At 38.4% G+C, this 17,370-nt stretch overlaps 5 protein-coding genes across 8 annotated transcripts in view; 4 read left to right on the forward strand and 1 right to left on the reverse strand.

Moving 5' to 3' along the window:
* The window catches only part of LOC111478100 (NAD(P)H-quinone oxidoreductase subunit O, chloroplastic), a 30,038-nt gene that overhangs the window by 12,334 nt on the left and 334 nt on the right, over positions 1 to 17,370 (forward strand). The window contains exons 2-7 of one of the 2 annotated variants that reach the window (XM_023122199.1): positions 11,988 to 11,992; positions 15,530 to 15,696; positions 15,796 to 15,851; positions 16,810 to 16,875; positions 16,950 to 16,991; positions 17,113 to 17,172. In XM_023122199.1, the coding sequence (XP_022977967.1) occupies positions 11,988 to 11,992; positions 15,530 to 15,696; positions 15,796 to 15,851; positions 16,810 to 16,875; positions 16,950 to 16,991; positions 17,113 to 17,172 (396 nt within the window). Of the gene's footprint in view, positions 1 to 11,987; positions 11,993 to 15,387; positions 15,697 to 15,795; positions 15,852 to 16,809; positions 16,876 to 16,949; positions 16,992 to 17,112; positions 17,173 to 17,370 lie in introns of those variants that run through there. The other variant, XM_023122198.1, reaches the window with a different exon arrangement.
* LOC111478096 (2-oxoisovalerate dehydrogenase subunit alpha 2, mitochondrial) lies at positions 267 to 4,257 on the forward strand. Its single transcript, XM_023122195.1, has 9 exons — positions 267 to 735; positions 1,752 to 1,889; positions 1,965 to 2,147; positions 2,679 to 2,836; positions 2,925 to 3,024; positions 3,124 to 3,235; positions 3,316 to 3,455; positions 3,531 to 3,716; positions 3,962 to 4,257. The coding sequence occupies exons 1-9, from the start codon at positions 517 to 519 to the stop codon at positions 4,130 to 4,132; spliced, it is 1,407 nt and encodes a 468-aa protein (XP_022977963.1). The 5' UTR covers positions 267 to 516; the 3' UTR covers positions 4,133 to 4,257.
* LOC111478099 (SAL1 phosphatase-like) lies at positions 4,290 to 7,667 on the reverse strand. The gene is made up of 8 exons (XM_023122197.1): positions 7,409 to 7,667; positions 6,999 to 7,074; positions 6,125 to 6,198; positions 5,830 to 6,035; positions 5,358 to 5,568; positions 5,169 to 5,267; positions 4,915 to 5,068; positions 4,290 to 4,714 (listed from the first exon to the last, which is right to left on the reverse strand). Exons 1-8 carry the CDS (start codon positions 7,610 to 7,612, stop codon positions 4,548 to 4,550), a joined length of 1,191 nt encoding a protein of 396 aa, XP_022977965.1. The 5' UTR covers positions 7,613 to 7,667; the 3' UTR covers positions 4,290 to 4,547.
* Positions 8,292 to 12,588, forward strand: LOC111478094. Of its 3 annotated transcripts, none has more exons than XR_002717400.1 (7): positions 8,292 to 8,625; positions 9,135 to 9,448; positions 9,683 to 10,334; positions 10,433 to 10,632; positions 10,721 to 10,965; positions 11,114 to 12,086; positions 12,329 to 12,588. XR_002717400.1 is itself a non-coding variant. In XM_023122193.1 (6 exons), exons 2-6 carry the CDS (start codon positions 9,180 to 9,182, stop codon positions 11,902 to 11,904), a joined length of 2,157 nt encoding a protein of 718 aa, XP_022977961.1. In that variant the 5' UTR covers positions 8,292 to 8,625; positions 9,135 to 9,179; the 3' UTR covers positions 11,905 to 12,588. The 3 variants fall into 3 exon arrangements, 1 of the variants encoding a protein (XP_022977961.1); XR_002717401.1 differs by having other exon boundaries at positions 8,305 to 8,625; positions 9,145 to 9,448; XM_023122193.1 differs by having other exon boundaries at positions 11,114 to 12,588.
* Positions 13,206 to 14,626, forward strand: LOC111478101 (photosystem I reaction center subunit N, chloroplastic-like). Its single transcript, XM_023122200.1, has 3 exons — positions 13,206 to 13,675; positions 14,127 to 14,252; positions 14,365 to 14,626. The coding sequence occupies exons 1-3, from the start codon at positions 13,379 to 13,381 to the stop codon at positions 14,452 to 14,454; spliced, it is 513 nt and encodes a 170-aa protein (XP_022977968.1). The 5' UTR covers positions 13,206 to 13,378; the 3' UTR covers positions 14,455 to 14,626.

Here is a 17,370-nt window from a genome sequence, read left to right on the forward strand (position 1 = left end):
AGTATTTTAAAATCATAATGACTATACGTAATAGACCCTGACAATATCTAGAGAAAGGTGAATGGTGAGATTCACATATATGAGAACAAAATTCATAACAACAAATTTAAAATTTTGGGTTGGTTCAACAAATTTAAATGATAACATTAAATTAAAACTTTAACTATTTAGCCATGAAAATAAATGCGAAGTTCATCGTAATCATGATTTGAAAACAAAATATTTCATAAACTAGTCGTGAAGAACACGAACAACTTAGCTTGTATAAAGAAGAATGCCTCTTTTGTCTCAGACGGATATGGATGAATGCCAACAAGCTAGTGCGATAGCTACTTATCCGATTGACATTGGAGTCTTAAATTAGATAAGAATTCGTTTAATGGAATTGGCAAAATCTGTCCAAGGGCAACAAACTTCTCAATGTCCCTCTGACCCTTAATCTATATTACGAAACCCAACGACCCAATTCTTCTGCGCGGTGTTCAAGACTCGATCTGAAGCATTCTCCGTCCAGCGATGGCGTTTCATGTGAGAAAAGCAACGAAGATCATCCCCCATTTTAGAAACGGGATGCGTCTCTTGGGTTCGCTTCGCGAATCTCCATTTGCAGTTCATAAGATCGGAAACAGAGTTTTGGGGTTCGAAAATATGCTTAACCATTTGTCTGCTCATCGTTTCAAATCGACTGAAGTGGAGAAACAAATAGATTCTGTCAACGATGATCGTGACAATCAGGTAGAATGCACTCTGATTCGGTCAACTTTGATTGTCTTCTAATTTCATGTTTTGTATTTTTTGTTTTTATAATCCCTAATCGTTTTTAGATAAGATTCCTCTTAATTTTTTAATCTTCGTTTGAGGATTGTGTGTTTGCCGAGACTGCATCTAAATGATTATTTGTTGACAATGTAGTTTTAGACTTTGAACTGTAGTTTTCCTTTCCATTCTGCTTGTCAACTCCTTCCCCCTTGTTCTTTGAAAGACTTCGAGAGGAATCTCTATAAGAACAGAGAGAGATTTAAGGTAAGACATTGAGGGGAACAGATTATTCCTTAATCTTTTGTGTATTTTAGTGGCTCAAACTCCCAAGTTACAGGTCATTATGGTATATTCCATTTGTGTAGTCTGGAAGATGGAAAATGAGTTCATGTAAAGGAGTTTACTTTTGGGATTGATTGAGTTCATCCAGAAAGTTCCCCTTGAACTGTCCTGGGTCCACCCATCTCGCTGGTTGGTTCGTGTAGAAGAAGTTAGACCCCCGAATTCTAAATCTCCCATTGTTGCTACTATGTTAGATGAACCTGAAATCCCGATTCCTAAATTACAAGCGTAATGGCTTTTCCACCATTGTTGCTTGCAGCCTTCTTCAAGCTCGGGTTATGGAAGAAGGAACCTGTATTCTAGCAATGATGCAATTCAATGCAAATCCAATAGGTAATTACAAAAGGACCTTGTGACAGAAGTCTAAAGCGAAACATAGAATCTAAGAAGAGACCAATCATAGTTACGAATTCGCTCACGCCTCTCGACGATTCTATTGTTTTTCCCACACCAAAGACCTCATAATAAAGTGGAACAAATCTCGAGCATAAATTATTCAAAAAGTAGAGATTCCTCTCAAAGTCTCACCTTAAATCTCTCTGTGTTCCTCTTACCAACTGTGAACGAGTTCATAATATTCAATGTCATTCAATTGTGTACAAGTTCCTGATATGATTTGTTGGAAGTGAAACTTGCATTTCTTGTACAAGGTTTTGAACTTTCCAGGAGGAAAGGTTAAATTTACTCCTCAATTGAGTTTCGTCCCTGAGCGCGAGGAGGAGCGGATACCCTGCTTTCGTGTTCTTGATGACAACGGGCAGCCTAGTATGTACAGTAATTTTACACAGGTAATTTATGCTGAGCATGTCCCAAGTTCATGTGAAACGATAGGCATTTATGAACTTGATGGTACTTTCATTTAGGTGAGTAAGGAGATTGCCATGAAGATGTATAATGACATGGTTACTCTTCAAACAATGGACACTATCTTTTATGAAGCGCAAAGGCAAGGAAGAATTTCCTTCTATGTGACCTCCATCGGAGAAGAAGCAATCAACATTGCTTCTGCTGCAGCATTGTCATTGGATGACCTCATTGTCCCACAGGTTACTTCATACCTCCCCCTCATCATCCTCCTTAGTAAAGCACATTCAAATCCTCACATGGAAAGAATATTATTTGCTTGCACTAATATCTTACCTAATTAGTCACATGTGAGATCGCACATTGGTTGGAGAGGGGAACAAAACATTTCTTATTAGGGTGTGGAAACCTCTCCTAGTAGACGCGTTTTAAAATCTTGAGGGGAAGCCTGGGAGGGAAAGCCCAAAGAGGACAATATCTGCTAGTGGTGAGCTTGGACTATTACAAATGGTATCAGAGGCAGACATTGAACAGTACGCCAACGAGGACGCTTGGGGTGTGGATTATGAGATCGCACATTGGTTGGAGAGGGGAAAAAATCACTCCTTATAAGGGTGTGGAAACTTCTTCCTAGTAGATGCGTTTTAAAATCTTGAGGGAAAGCCCGAGAGGAAAAGCCGAAAGAGGACAATATCTGTTAACGGTGGGCTTAAGTTGTTACACCACAATTGTGTGATTGATAGTTCTTATTGTAACTCTCCTACGTCATACAGTACAGGGAGGCAGGAGTACTCGTATGGCGCGGTTTTACTTTGAAAGAATTTGCAAGCCAGTGCTTCGGAAACAAATATGATTATTGTAAAGGGAGGCAAATGCCAGTCCATTACGGGTCGAAGAGACACAATTACTTTACTGTAGCATCAACGATCGCGTAAGACTTGAGCTCAATTGGTCAAAAATTTTGAGCAGATCTTCCAACACTTCAACTCTTATTACTCATGTTTTACTCTAATTTGTAGTTCTCAAATCCCCCATGCCGTTGGTGCTGCATATTCAATGAAGATGGAAAAAAGAGATGCTTGTGCAGTCACTTATTTTGGAGATGGAGGAACGAGCGAGGTACAGAATACTAAGAAAAACTCGTAGTGTTCGAATTTGTTGTACTCTTCCAAGTTGCAAGTTGATTTTTGTGTTGTTTCTTGAATCATGTTACATTAGGGAGATTTCCACGCAGCTTTAAATTTTGCAGCAGTTTTGGAGGTGCCTGTGATTTTTATTTGCCGGAACAATGGATGGGCAATCAGTACTCCCATTTCAGACCAGTTTCGAAGTATCTCATTTTTCTCACTATTTACAGTTGTGAAGAATGCATTACGTTATTAGATTTTAGAGTGTTATATTGTTTTGCAGGTGATGGGGTGGTTGTAAAAGGCCGGGCTTATGGAGTTCGCAGTATCCGTGTAGATGGCAACGATGCACTTGCTGTATATAATACAGTTCAAGCTGCTCGAAAAATGGCAATTCAAGAACGAAGGCCGATTTTAATTGAGGTAAGAAGGGTTCTCAATCTCTTTCTCTTTGAATGGATAACAATGGTGTTCTGATACCTTTTGTTCCATTAACAGGCTCTCACATATAGAGTTGGACACCACACGACATCAGATGACTCGACCAGGTATCGTCCGGTGGAGGAAGTGGAATGGTGGAGGGTTGCAAAGGACCCTGTCTCCAGATTTAGGAAATGGATTGAAAGCAATGGTTGGTGGAGTGATGAGGCCGAAGCAGAGCTTAGAAGTAGCCTGAGAAAACAGGTAAATTTTCAGTGCATCAACTAAACAACCTCCTTGCCATGTCTTTTCTTTTTCCTAATGAGAAACAAGAGACCATTCCATTCCAAAAAAGAGAACAAAAAGAACAACCTACGAGAACTAAATAATTTTGAAAAATACTTTCACGAGAACTAAGAAATGGTGAGAAAAGAAACAAGAATAAGCATAAAATGGTTATCAAATGAGTCGTGTACATTCTTAATTTGCTGTGTTTTTGGTTCAAACAGCTATTAGAGGCAATTCAGTTGGCAGAGAGATCTGAGAAGCCAACTGTGGCAGATGCTTTCACTGATGTGTATGATGTTCCTCCCTCCAACCTTGACGAGCAAGAGAGATGGTTGAGAAAAACAATCAAAACACACCCACAAGATTACCCATCTGACTTTCCACTGTTCTAACCTGTCTTTAGGTTTTGAAACACTCTGAGAAATATGTGAATTGGTGGCAGTGTTTATGAATAAAAGGACATAAAGGCATCCTGATGAAATAAAGCAAGTCATCCATATATGAATGGAATGTTATATCAAAGTTCTTGAATAAATTGTCAGACAAAGCTTTAAAAAACTGAATTTCATTTGAGTTTAGCTGCAACACTTCCTTCAAATCTTTGCTATACCTCAAAATCTCGGTATTACTTGGTTATGATCATAAAAAGAGGGCATAAACCCAACTACGGAAGTTTTTTTTTTTTGCTAATAATAAGATTTGTTCAGTTGAAGTTCAAAAAAGCTTCAATTGAGGGAAGAGCTAGGAGGGTGGAAGAAAAGGATTCAGAGCTGAAAACAATGTGAACAGAATCAAGCGTAAGAAAAATCACAAGGTTGAAGAAGTTCTCTGTTGAAGAGCTTCTTGAACTGCCTTGAGAAGTGATGGCATCAGTCTCGGGTTCGTAACAATGATACCCTCGTGCAGATCCAGATATCTTCCTCTTGAGAAATCCAATGCATTCCCAGCTGCATCCGTAACCACTCCACCAGCTTCTGTAGAATTTTCAACGAAAACAAAATGTTAATAGTTCATGGGCCTTTCGAATCAAACTAACATTTGAATCCACGGGAAGCGTTGAAAATATGTTAAATGATAAATCACCAGAACTTGATAATGAAGCATTAAAATCTAGTAATGATTTAACAACTCTCAAGTCTACTAGTAATTCAACAACTCCAAATTTTGAATTCACCTGTAACAACAATGCATCCGGCAGCATGGTCCCAAATCTTTTCACGGTATCCCTTGTGAGGAAAACGAAGGTATATGGCTCCATCTCCTCGGGAAAGGGCACCATATTTTGCTTGACTGTCGATCCTAACGGGTGGTGCTTTAACACCAAGTTTCTGTTTGGTAATTACTCATCTCAGCAAACCACATAGAATATATCTTTCAAGGAATAAAACACAACTGGTATAGATCAAATGTGGACCAAGAATGGCTTACTTGTGCAATGGAGCTAGTGAGGTCATGCAGAGAGTGAGCAGCTTCATATGATTCAAAGAAGGATGCTTCTTCAGAATTTTCAGTGGTACTGACACTCACCTAAAGTGCAGCAAAATGCCTCACATATTATTTCATTTCTTTTTTCCTACTCAAGAAGGAAACTCCTGGATAAAACATTGAAGAACGAACCTTTGTTAATGTAGAACCAGCAAGCGACTGCATATATGTTCCTGCACCAACTGTAGAAAAGAAAAGGCAACCGACGTCTCCAAGTGGAGAATGCTGATTACTGCTACCAATTGATTCCAAGGGAAGATTTGGACAGGCTAGGACACCCAAAACTACTTTCCCATCATCAAGCAATGCCAATGCAGTAGCATATTGGTCCCCTCTTAGAAATCTAAGACACAGATAGTCAGAGACACATGCGCATGATATAGACAGATAACCCCATCAATATCAACTATTAAGTGGGGAATAAAATATTAATGAAACTCAAAAGTAAACATCCGGAAAATATGGCTAATTGGATTAAAAACCCTCTAAATCCAAAAACTTCTAAATAAAAACTATCAGATTGTTTGAAGCATTATTTATGACATTTGCGAAAACCAATTACAGGTGCATAAAATAGAAAGGGAATTCTGATTTGCTAACTTACCCCTTGGTGCCATCTATGGGATCCAAAACCCAATGTCTACCAGTAGGACCTCCTTCTGATTTCCCATTGTCAATAGCCCTGAGCACATCTTCTGCCGTTAAGGTTGAAGCACTGTATGATCCCTCACTGGAAAGTGTTTCGTTTACAAGTTCGGTAATGCGATGTAATGTTTCCTGGCCACTCTCTTTTCGTAGATCTCCTGAATCCTAGAGACCCCAGACTTCAAAATTATTTTGCTGAGACAAGTCAAAGAAAGCAGATTCTAAATACAATATAATAAAAACTACAAACTGACCTCCTCAGCTACCATTGAAAAAGGTTCAGAAGGGAGTTCCCTTTCCAGTACAAAACTAACCAGCGCCTGTGAACCTGGACATAGAAGAGCCATAGAAAGAGTACATCCAGTCAGCCTCTGACATATCAAAGTAACTCTTTAAGCTGCAGTGAGGCACACACGAACTAAAATTATTTGTCTTAATCTTGATGCTAGTAAAAGAATTGGGAAGGGATTTGCCTGTCTTAACAAAAGCAAAAGGGATCATAAGTGAAGAAAGCAGAAGACAATCACCACTTCAATGATTTTCTCAATATATCCATCATATCAATATTTCATAAATTTGAGAGCCCGACATTTCCTTCTATGCTGACGCTTATCTCCTTAGTTATACAATATACATTTCATGGAAACTCAGACAGCTATATAAGTTTTCTTGAAGATATTTGAAGCTACTCGTGATCAGACAAAAGTCGCAGCTATCAAAATTACCAAAAGAACGTGAGCTTATGCTAAGTGGATCAAAATGAACGCCACAGCTACAAACGTAGCAATGCGGTAGCTTGATATGATTAAACCCAAGCTAGAGAAGCTAATGAAATTCCACAAGATTTGGAGCGTGATATTCCATTGAAGTCAAAAGAACCGCATTTGTAAATGAAATATCCTAAGATTCTCTGTGGTATTAGTCAAGAATCAAGAGACACAGGTTGCCCGGGACAACTATACTCGTATTTATAAAAAAAAATTAAAAAAAAGTAGGAAACAAGAGATATTCCTATATTGTTTACTCCAAGTATTAACGTGATCTAACGACCAGACTAGCTGACTCGTTGGCTTGGAAAAGGTAACAACAAAATACAGAACGAAACTAAGCGATAGAAGCTTTACGAACCGTAATCGGCTACAGTCACCGGACTTCTATCTGATTTCGATTGAACATCAGATTGCAACAACGCCTTCTGCACTTTCTGCGCCCAGAAACAGCAGATAAAATCAGCTTAGAATGAGATGTATAGTTAAAGAAATTTCCAAGAGCGCAACATTGTAGAAGAACAATTTCAATCGTAGGAATTTTAAATAAACCCCCCGAGCAATGAGGATACGTAAATGTACGATGAATTGATAACTTTGGTTTAGGTCATACAACGATTACACGAGCAGGGTTCGAATCACAATATCACATCACAGTACCACACCTGATTTGTATCCAATTCATCATGGAAGTCACCCATATTCGCTCACATTTACAGAATTGCACAAATTTCATGGAAAATAACAAGGGTATTAGAAAGAGAGAATTGCCTGGCATAGACGAGCGGCGAGAGAGGTCGCTTTCTTCGCAGCCGCGAGCTCCTTCTCGTAAGACATCGAAGAAACAGCCAACGCAAGTGGGGAATACAAGGGGACGGAGAAGAACCTTCTGGTTGTGAAGAACAGAGAGGTGGAAGGTTTTGAAGTAATGGAGCTCTGAACTTTCGGTACAGTTTTCAACAAATTTATAGCCATCTCCTTCTCTCTGCCTCTCTCTCTCTCCGTCTTCGCCCCCTCCTTTCATAATTTTATTTTTATGACAATTTTATTGGACGGAATAAATTTTGGAAATGCATATTTTTCATTATTATTTTTTATTTATACTTTTCATTTTTTTTTATATAAATATTTAAATTCTTAATCAATTTTTAAAAAATAAAATAAACTATAAACGAGCAAAATTCTTCACTTATTTTTACAAGAATCGAGGTAGGGATATGTGAATAATTTTCGGAGAATTTTTATACACTTTTAAATATATATATATTTTCAAGAAATATTCATTTCAAATATATTTTTAATGGATATTTTTTTATTTTTCAATATAATTTATATCGAAATAAAAAAATATTTAATTATTTATTTGGTAAGTGAATAAATAAATAGATGTATGGATGGGTCTAGTAACACGATAAAAATATTACCAAAAAGAAAATTTGAATCTCACCTCCACTAAAATAAATAAATTTAATAAAATAATAAAATAAGAGGACTTATGGCACAAAGAACAGTCACGAATGGGGCGACTCATGGGCCACTTTGTTTTGGGCTTTATTCATGTCGATTTAAATGGGCCAAGCGAATAATAAGCCCATTGGGCTTAGGGCTCAGACCGATTCTTCTCTTAATCTTTATGTTTTTTTTTCGATCTCTCGGTGCAGGCTAACGAGGAAGATCGTGCAAACATTTTCTTCGTTCGTTCTCCTCTGTTTCGACTCTTCATTAATGCCTGCGTCTTCGGGGATTCACAAAACCATCGCTGGTCAGACTCTTTTCTTGCTCCACCGTCACTGACTGCTTGGCATTCATTTCCAAGAAGGAACAATCAAGCTCGAGTTTTGACCCATATGTGCAGAAGCATGTTCTTAAAACCCAGAACTGACTGACCAGCAACTAGACCTGCCAGGAATTTGTTACTTCGGAGATTGGTTGTTGCGTTCAGAATTCGCGTTTCTAGCTAATCGAATTTGGTTTTCGCCTGATGCTCTGTAAGGACTCGTACGAGATAAATTGCTGCGAATTTTGGTCTTTATCTGTTTTTCTTGTTTCTCCAATAGGACCGACGGGTGTATTTACTGTAGTTCATGTCTTGGCTTTATTAGACATGGGGTGATGAAGTTTGATTAAAACTTGAAAGTCTGTGATTAATTGTTCTAAGGGGTTGGTTTTCTTGTAAAAACAGTTTATGAAGTGGTATTGCCCATGTGGAAATAATGGTTGGAATTTCCAAGAGGGTTGGGGTTAAATTTCATCGAAATGACCCAGGACGCCTTTGGTGAAAATAAGAATAATGTTTAAGCGGGAAGAAGAAAGCATACTCTATTAGTTCTTAAATCATATCTTAATAGAACTGACTGGAAAAAATGCTTATTGTTGTCTACTTTCTCCAACAAGAAAGGTGCCCATATGCAATGTAGTATGTACAATTGTGAATTATCTTAGCTTTCGTGACTGCTTATGATTATACAATTCTGGAGTAACATTCTTCCATGCACAGAGCTTTGCAGATTGCTAGGAATTGGAGTTCGGCAGCTACATTTCGATGGCTATCGTTGAATCAATACTTGATCTTCAGGTACAAGATCCGCCTGAGGAGGAGTTCTATTCAGCTGATTTGACTTGGACCAAGTTTGGCACTGTTGAACATCATGATGAAGTAGCTTTGATTCCTTATGTCCGAGTAGATGCATTTATAGTTGGTGAATGTACTAATATAGAGTGCCCGACCCGGTTTCATATTGAGAAGGGAAAGAAACGATCGATGGGAAGCTTGAAAGAGTTCAAGGATGATGAATATTTGGAATATCGACAGTAAGTTTCATAGCAATTTTTACATTTCTTATTTATCCTTCTAAAAAAAGTTCAGCAAATTAAGAATTTTATTTTTTCATTTAGAAAAATCTAGATTGAGTTTGTCATTGAAAAAAAAAAACAAAAGCGATGTTCTTACAAAGTGACCCTTGCATAGGTCTCCCTCATTGTATCTGTCTATAAATTCCTTAATTTCTTTCATTGACACCCTGGTCCTTTTATGCATGTATGAAGATATTGGTGCTCATTTGGTCCTGAAAATTATGGGGAAGGTGGATGTATTTTACCTAGTAGAAGATATAGGCTTAACACGCGAAATCGTGCTGCTAGACCTCAATCAATGCGAGGTTGCACCTGCCATTTTGTTGTAAAGCGGTTGTACGCTCGTCCATCTCTGGCACTTATAATATATAATGAGAGGCGTCATGTGAACAAGTCTGGCTTTGTTTGCCATGGGCCACTCGACAGAGAGGCCATTGGCCCTAATGCCAATAGGATCCCATATATTTGTAATGAGATCCAACAACAAACAATGTCAATGATTTATCTGGGAATTCCTGAGGCAAACATTGTTGAGAAACATCTTGAGTGTCTTCAGCGATACTGTGGTTCAAATGCAAAAGCAAACAGTCTTGCTTCCCAGTATGTTCACAAACTTGGGATGATCATCAAACGGTCTACCCATGAGCTCGATCTGGATGATCAAGCTAGCATTCGCATGTGGGTTGAGCGCAATAAAAAATCCATATTTATTTATCAGGATACTTCAGAAGAAAATCCTTTCATTCTTGGGATTCAAACAGAATGGCAATTGCAACAGATGATTCGGTTTGGCCATCGTAGTCTCATTGCTGCTGATTCAACATTTGGCATTAAGAGGCTTAAGGTGATTGAACGTGCTTTACGATTTACAAAAATTTGTGAATGTCAATCGCTTCTGGTTTACTAAAAATTGTAGATGCTTCATCTTCCTTATATGTGCAGTACCCCCTGTGTACATTTCTTGTGTTTGATTCTAGACAGCATGCACTCCCTGTTGCATGGGTCATCACTCGCAGCTTTGCAAAATCAGATGTATCCAAATGGATGAAGGCCTTACTTGATCGTGCTCATTCTGTAGAGCCCGGATGGAAAGTTAGTGGGTTTTTAATTGACGACGCAGCCACAGAGATTGATCCTATCACGTAGGTTGACCAATCTCTCTGTTTTTTTCCCTTCCTCAACTCTGTATAGTTTAAACATAGTTATAATTAACATTGACTCATTTTTCAGGGACATATTCTGTTGTCCTGTGCTTTTTTCCCTTTGGCGCATTCGTAGATCATGGCTAAAAAATGTTGTTAGGAAATGCAGTAGCATTGAAGTTCAGAGGGAAATGTTCAAACGGCTGGGAAAATTAGTGCACAGCATTTGGGACGGAGTCAATACTTCAGTTGTCTTGGAAGATTTTATCCGTGATTTCATTGACCAAACTGCTTTCATGGAATATTTCAAGGGTTGTTGGGTGCCAAAGATTGGTTAGACTTCTTCTATTTCAATCTATCTCTGCTCTCAAACCTTTCTAGTGTGCTATATATTTTAACAATCGAAAGGATTGCACATGTTTAGCCTTATATAGACTTCGCCCTAAATTTTCTTTTTGTTAATCTTTTTCTACTGTTACAGAGATGTGGCTTTCTGCGATGAGAGCTTTTCCACTTGCAAGCCAAGAGGCATCTGGTGCTATTGAAGCCTATCACATGAAACTGAAGGTAAAACTGTTTGATGACTCTCATCTTGGTGCTTTCCAGAGGGTGGACTGGTTGGTTCACAAGTTGACCACTGAATTGCATTCAACCTACTGGCTAGATCGATACGCCGATGAAAGTGATTCATTTCAAAATGTCAAGGAGGAGTATATTTCTTCTACTTCTTGGCACCGTGCACTGCAAATTCTAGATTCTTCAGTTTCCTTGGATGAGGAAAATCACCTTTTTGCCAAAGTTCTGAGCCAAAAGGACAGCAGTGTTTCACATATAGTTTGGAATCCAGGGTCCGAATTCTCATTTTGCGATTGTTCTTGGTCATTGCAAGGAAATCTTTGCAAACATGTGATCAAGGTGAATATGATATGTGAAAATCGCCCGAGTTACAAACCTTCCATGTCTTTTCAATCATTTGAGGAAATACTGATGAATATGTGGAAGCTACCAATGGATGATTCTGTTGCCTTGGATGTGTCAATGGCTTGGACCCATCAGATCCTTGATGAAATTCAGAAACTAGTTGAATTGAATTCTTCAAATGATATTAGCTCTGTGGTAAATAAGCTGCCCTTGAAATGGGCCTCTGGAAAGGGAAGAACCAGTTGTAGGAAACCATCATCAACCGTGGCTTTTCCCTTGGAATCCAATATTGTCAAAAAGGCCATGCCAAAGAAGAGCCGGAAAAGAAAAAGATTGTCAATAATAAGATAAACTGCTCACTTGTTCGCTGTTGTATTCCCATCTGGATTTGAAGTACTTTGATTTCGACACTCTGACTCGTATGATGATGTTAGATCTGGTGGCTTATGGAGTGAAAAGCACAGATTACAACTAGCACGTGTTATGGTGCGGATATGTCCACACAGAAGCATAGCTTGAGTCTTGTCGTTGAGGTTAGACTTTCATTGTAATGGCTCAAGCCCACTGCTAGCAGATATTGTCCTCTTTGGGCTTTCTCTTTTAGGTCTTCCCTCAAGATTTTTAAAACGCGTTTGCTAGGAAGAGGTTTCCACCAAAGAGGACATGTATGTTAGCGGTAGACTTGGGCTGTTATATTAATTTATTCTAAAAGCATTCAAAATTCTTCTTGGCCTTCTGTATTTTGCTTACATAACGTATGTTTCATCCTTTTCAGGTCCTTAAGAATTTACCAGGGATCATTGCAGGAATATGTATATAGAAAAACATTTTAATATGATCATTTTAGGTAGTAGGTAGAGCATGAGTAGAAGTTCATTCTTTTTTAGCTCTGATAAAGTGATCATATGTATACTCTGTCATCACTGTTCATAATCGTGTTTGCTTATTATGACTGCTGAATTCAAGCAATTTTATTGAAGCTAAGTGGAAGCTGAATTTGAAGGGCAAGGTATAAATGATGATCTTTTGTTTCTTGAACTTATTTGGTGCACATTTTACTACTTAAAAATATTTGTTTCTTTAATATTTGAAAAGTCTATGAATCTATAAAATTTGATTGGATAATCTATTTGATATTTTTCCTTATAGCCTAAGTTTGGTTCAATTAATCTTTTTTTTTAAAGAAAATTGTATTAGTTTACGGTCAAATATTGCTTGTTTTGATCTGTATATATCACCATCAACCGCATGATTTTAAAATGCATCTACTAGGAAGAGGCACACCGCCCGATGATGTCTGGCTCTAATATCATTTGTGGCCATTCATGGTCATTGCTAGCTAGCAATATATTGTCTATTCTTATCTGTTACTTATTATTGTCAGCCCCATGATTTTAAAGTGCTGAAGAGAGTTTCAAATCGAATAAAATTTAAAGATTAGAATAATAATATTTACTGAAAATGAAATACATTGAAAGGAATTGGAATTATAGTATAGCGGATTTTAAATAATAAAATTCAGTCCGAAGTGGAAGTGGAATTATAAGATGAACTGTGGGTCCAGAATTGAAGCTCGCCACACACATTTCCATGTCCGAAGCCCTAATCACAGCCATGGTTTGCCAATTGGGAGTGAGGAAATCTCACCTTATCCACACTCTTACCACAGTCCCTTATCCAATTCCATCTCATAGATCCCTTTCTTTTTCTTTTTTTCTTTTTTTATCAGTTTCCCTCGTAATCTCATTACCCCATTAACAACTGACCGCCATTAATTCCAACTTTGATTTTGTCTAAGTAGTTGCAGAGACCTACGCAGCAAGCAATGGCGACCATGAATTCCAGTGTTCTGGCCTGCAACTACGCCATATTAGGCGCGGGATCGGCCGACCTGAGCTCTAAAATCAACGCCGCCCCTTCTGTTGCATCTCCTGGGGTTGTGGGTTACAAGTTGCCTGCGATTAGGGCTCAACAGGCTAGGGTTCCTGAAGCCAAGAATGACGGAAGGAGGTCTGCGCTTCTTTACCTTGGTGCCACCCTCTTTGCTGCGGCTGCGGCTGCCTCCAACTCTGCTAATGCTGGAGTCATTGATGAGTACCTTGAGAAGAGTAAAGCTAACAAGGTAGCTACCTATTATGCTGACCAAACCATGCATAAGAGTTCAATTTGCTTTTATCTAATGCCCTGTTTCGATTCTTTGAGTTAGCTAAAATGATAAAAATGTTTTTGGTTCTTGATTCTTTGACTCTGCACAAAAATGTATATGGTTCTTGTTGTTGCTGGATTTCCATAGTTTATGAAACAGAAGTCATATCTTAAACTAGAAGTAGGGAGTCCAAGATTTATGCTGAAAGTTGAAAGTTGTTGTACCTGCCCAAGTCCATCAACCGATGTTGTTTCTTTAAGCTTTTCTTTTTGGATTAATATCGGCTAGCAATGAGCTTAGACTCTCTAACGCTCGCTCAAGTTTAAAGTTGAACACTAATATAGAATGGGAAAGGATCAAAGTAAAGGGGCTGAATTAGGATTCAGCTGCAAATTCTATGATGTTTCTAAGCATATTATTGCAACAGGAATTGAATGACAAGAAAAGATTGGCCACAAGTGGGGCAAACTTTGCAAGGGCATACACCGTTCAATTTGGAACATGCAAGTTCCCAGAGAACTTCACAGGGTGCCAAGATCTTGCTAAACAAAAGGTTTGAACATTGCTTAGTTTTAATCACTATTGCCTTTGAAATGCTGACAATATGTGATGAGTTTCTGCTGAGTAGCTAAGTTAGTTCTTTGTTCTGTTGTTGATGGCTGCAGAAAGTTCCATTTATCTCTGATGATTTGGAATTGGAGTGTGAGGGGAAGGACAAGTACAAGTGTGGTTCCAATGTCTTCTGGAAATGGTGAAGGGAAGGGAAGAAACCATTTCAAGTCTTTGTATCTAATTCTCAACTTGTGTGAAGTTTTATGCGTTCGATTCTGCGATTTAAAGTTTAATCTTTTGATCGAAAATATAATGTCTTTAACTAGTTGAGTGATGTTCAAATTCTAATAACGAGTTAATCTTGAAAGTTGGAAATGAGTTTGTTGAATAAGAGTTTTGACCAATCACAAATCATAACATTTCTCAAATTCATAAAGAATATTCCATTATTAAATTTGAGACAGTTGCAATTGACACGTGTCTCAAATTAAAATTGAAGATAAAATAAGCCTAATAAAAAAAGCTCATCTAAGGGTAAATTGGCTTGAAGCTTGAGGGGTTAAGCTCAAAACTAATAATACTCGAGTCAACTAGGTTGAGGCGGAGTCTACTAAGTTCAATCACACATTACCTACATGGAAAGCCCGATGAATAAAGTAGCTTTCCTTCGTTTCGAACCATAACACTTAGAATACTTCTATAACTTTACAAGACTAGACCAAGAATGCTCTCACGATCAAAAGACTTAAAAGACGGTCTCAAGATCGAATCTTCAACTAGCTCAACAAGCTAAAAACACATTCAACACCAAGGCTACAATAAGTACTTCAATCCTTGAGTAAAACATATTTCAAGAGAACCTCATGTGAATGGTGAATTTTTCTTTGTAGGTACATTTTTACAAAATAATTTGTGAGATCTCATATCGGTTGAGGAGTATAACGAAACATTTTTTTAAGAGTTTGAAAACCACCCTCTATCCGGTGGGAAGCTCGAAAGGAAAAACATAAAGAAATAATGCTAACAAACTCTAGATTCCGAAGAGGGTAAATTGGAGGGTCCCACGTTGATGGGAGGGAGGAAGTAGTAACAACTCGGTTAAAAAATTTATGCTGTGGATATGTGGTTTATCATTTTAGCGTTATCTCTGTTGAACTACCCATCGAGTGAGGGACATTTCTATAGCTCACACACTAATCTCTATCCTTTTTCCGCCATGGCTTTCTCTGCATCTCTTTCGCACAACTCTTTCTCATGCCTCACTCAGTTCCCGCAAAGTTTTAGAAGAAACCCACTTCGTTTTAATCCCATTCGAGCCCTAAAATCCACTGATCCGGAGAATAAGGCATCGGAGACCAAAACCCAGCAGCCCCCCATGGCTGAACCTTCAACTTCAAGCTCCCCCGCCGCCTCTCCCAAGGTTCTAAAGAAGCCCGTCTATTCGAGTGAGTTTCTTCTGCTATTCTGCTGCCCTCGTTCTTGAACTTGACGATTCATTTTAGATTTGTTGATTTCCTTCTTTTTTTTTTATGTGATTTCTGTAGTGAAGAAGGGTCAGATTGTGCGAGTTGATAAAGAGAAGTATCTTAATAGCGTTAATGTAAGTAGTTTTCTGGAATCGTTTTTGTGGTAATTAGTGGTAATTAGTAGGGCGGTTAGCCTCGTAATTTTAAAATGAGTCTTTTAGAGAAAGGTTTATACACCCTTAAATGTTTCGTTTCACTCTCTGACCAATGTGAGATCTCACAATTTACCTCCCTTGGGGGCTAACGTTCTCGTTAGCACACCGTCAAGTGATTGGCTCTTATTCCATTTGTAACAGTCTTGGCCTGTTACGTATCGCTATCAGACTCACGATCTTAAAACGTGTCTGTTAGAGAAAGATTTCCACACAATTATAAAGAGTATTTCGTTTCTCTCTCCAACTGACATGGAATCTCACAATTCATCCCCCTTGAGGGTCAGCGCCCTTGCTGGCACACCACTCAGTGTTTGGCTCTGATACCATTTGTAACCGTCCAACCCCACTACGATCAGATATTATTTGTTTTGGCCCGTTACATATCAACGTCAACTTCACAATTATAAAACGCATAGTGCTTCGTTCCCATCTCCATTTGATGTTGGATCTCACAATTCACCCTCCTTGGGGGCCAGCATCCTTGCTGGCACACCGTCTAATGACGGGCTCTTATGCCATTTGTAACATTCCTCTGCTAGCAGATATTGTCTGTTTTAACTCGTTACATATCGCTATCAACCTCACGGCTTTAAAATGTGTGTATTAGAGAGCTTTTTCCACACCCTTATAAAACGTATTTCGTTTCCGATATAGATCTCACCCAATAGTCCTATGATGACCTGACCTTTGTGCTCAATTATTATGGTTAAGATTGGGGCAATGGGAAACTGTCTGCTCAACTCTTTTTAATATTGCCACCACCATAAAATTTTAAAACACGAACATAATGTTAAAAGGAATGGAATTTGACATGTCTTCTCATTTCTCCCATTGATTATTGGACTGATGACAATATTTTCTTCTTCTTTACCACTAGTATCTATCTGTTGGGCATCCACCTTATTACAAGGGCTTGGATTATATTTACGAAGACCGTGGCGAGGTCAGTTTACACGGATTACACACGAACGTGCTAAAATATACGAGGGACTTCTAACAAGTCGATTTTCTTTTCAGGTATTAGATATTCGCATTTTCGAGACGGGGGAGTATGCACTTGTGAGTAACTTTGATTTGGGATCCATTTGTATATGATGCTTTGGCTTCCATCTTATGTCAAGTTCTTTCATTTCTGCTATATATTTGTAGTGTTACATTCTTACACAAAATTCTTGGACAGATTGCATGGGTTGGTGTCCCAACTGCACCAGCATGGCTGCCGACTGACATGCTTATAAAGGTATTTATTCAAAAGCTGTTCTTGATATCTTGTTCATTAACTCGTCACCAAGCAAGTTTCGAATAAGCAAGACTATATATTTAAACATTAAAATCGTAGAGACCTATCCCGAATGGGGAGGAGATTTCTCGTTTAGACAAGGAATGGAGGAAGGAGTGAGGAATATTTTATCCTCGTTGGATAAACGGGGCCGAAAAC

Source organism: Cucurbita maxima, unplaced genomic scaffold (genome assembly GCF_002738345.1).
Source record: "Cucurbita maxima cultivar Rimu unplaced genomic scaffold, Cmax_1.0 Cma_Scf00004, whole genome shotgun sequence".
NCBI lineage: Eukaryota > Viridiplantae > Streptophyta > Magnoliopsida > Cucurbitales > Cucurbitaceae > Cucurbita > Cucurbita maxima.

Excerpts from the sequence above, each read along its gene's own strand:
- LOC111478096 (XM_023122195.1), top strand. The coding sequence starts at position 517 with ATGGCGTTTCATGTGAGAAAAGCAACGAAGATCATCCCCCATTTTAGA. Across the intron at positions 736-1,751 it reads ACGATGATCGTGACAATCAG|GTTTTGAACTTTCCAGGAGG; the intron begins GTAGAATGCACT and ends TTCTTGTACAAG. Across the intron at positions 3,025-3,123 it reads GAGATGGAGGAACGAGCGAG|GGAGATTTCCACGCAGCTTT; the intron begins GTACAGAATACT and ends ATGTTACATTAG.
- LOC111478099 (XM_023122197.1), bottom strand. The coding sequence starts at position 7,612 with ATGGCTATAAATTTGTTGAAAACTGTACCGAAAGTTCAGAGCTCCATT. Across the intron at positions 5,569-5,829 it reads CCCATAGATGGCACCAAGGG|ATTTCTAAGAGGGGACCAAT; the intron begins GTAAGTTAGCAA and ends TCTGTGTCTTAG. Across the intron at positions 4,715-4,914 it reads CGGATGCATTGTTGTTACAG|AAGCTGGTGGAGTGGTTACG; the intron begins GTGAATTCAAAA and ends AAAATTCTACAG.
- LOC111478094 (XM_023122193.1), top strand. The coding sequence starts at position 9,180 with ATGGCTATCGTTGAATCAATACTTGATCTTCAGGTACAAGATCCGCCT. Across the intron at positions 10,335-10,432 it reads TTGGCATTAAGAGGCTTAAG|TACCCCCTGTGTACATTTCT; the intron begins GTGATTGAACGT and ends TTATATGTGCAG. Across the intron at positions 10,966-11,113 it reads TTGTTGGGTGCCAAAGATTG|AGATGTGGCTTTCTGCGATG; the intron begins GTTAGACTTCTT and ends CTACTGTTACAG.
- LOC111478101 (XM_023122200.1), top strand. The coding sequence starts at position 13,379 with ATGGCGACCATGAATTCCAGTGTTCTGGCCTGCAACTACGCCATATTA. Across the intron at positions 13,676-14,126 it reads AGAAGAGTAAAGCTAACAAG|GAATTGAATGACAAGAAAAG; the intron begins GTAGCTACCTAT and ends TTATTGCAACAG. Across the intron at positions 14,253-14,364 it reads AAGATCTTGCTAAACAAAAG|AAAGTTCCATTTATCTCTGA; the intron begins GTTTGAACATTG and ends TGATGGCTGCAG.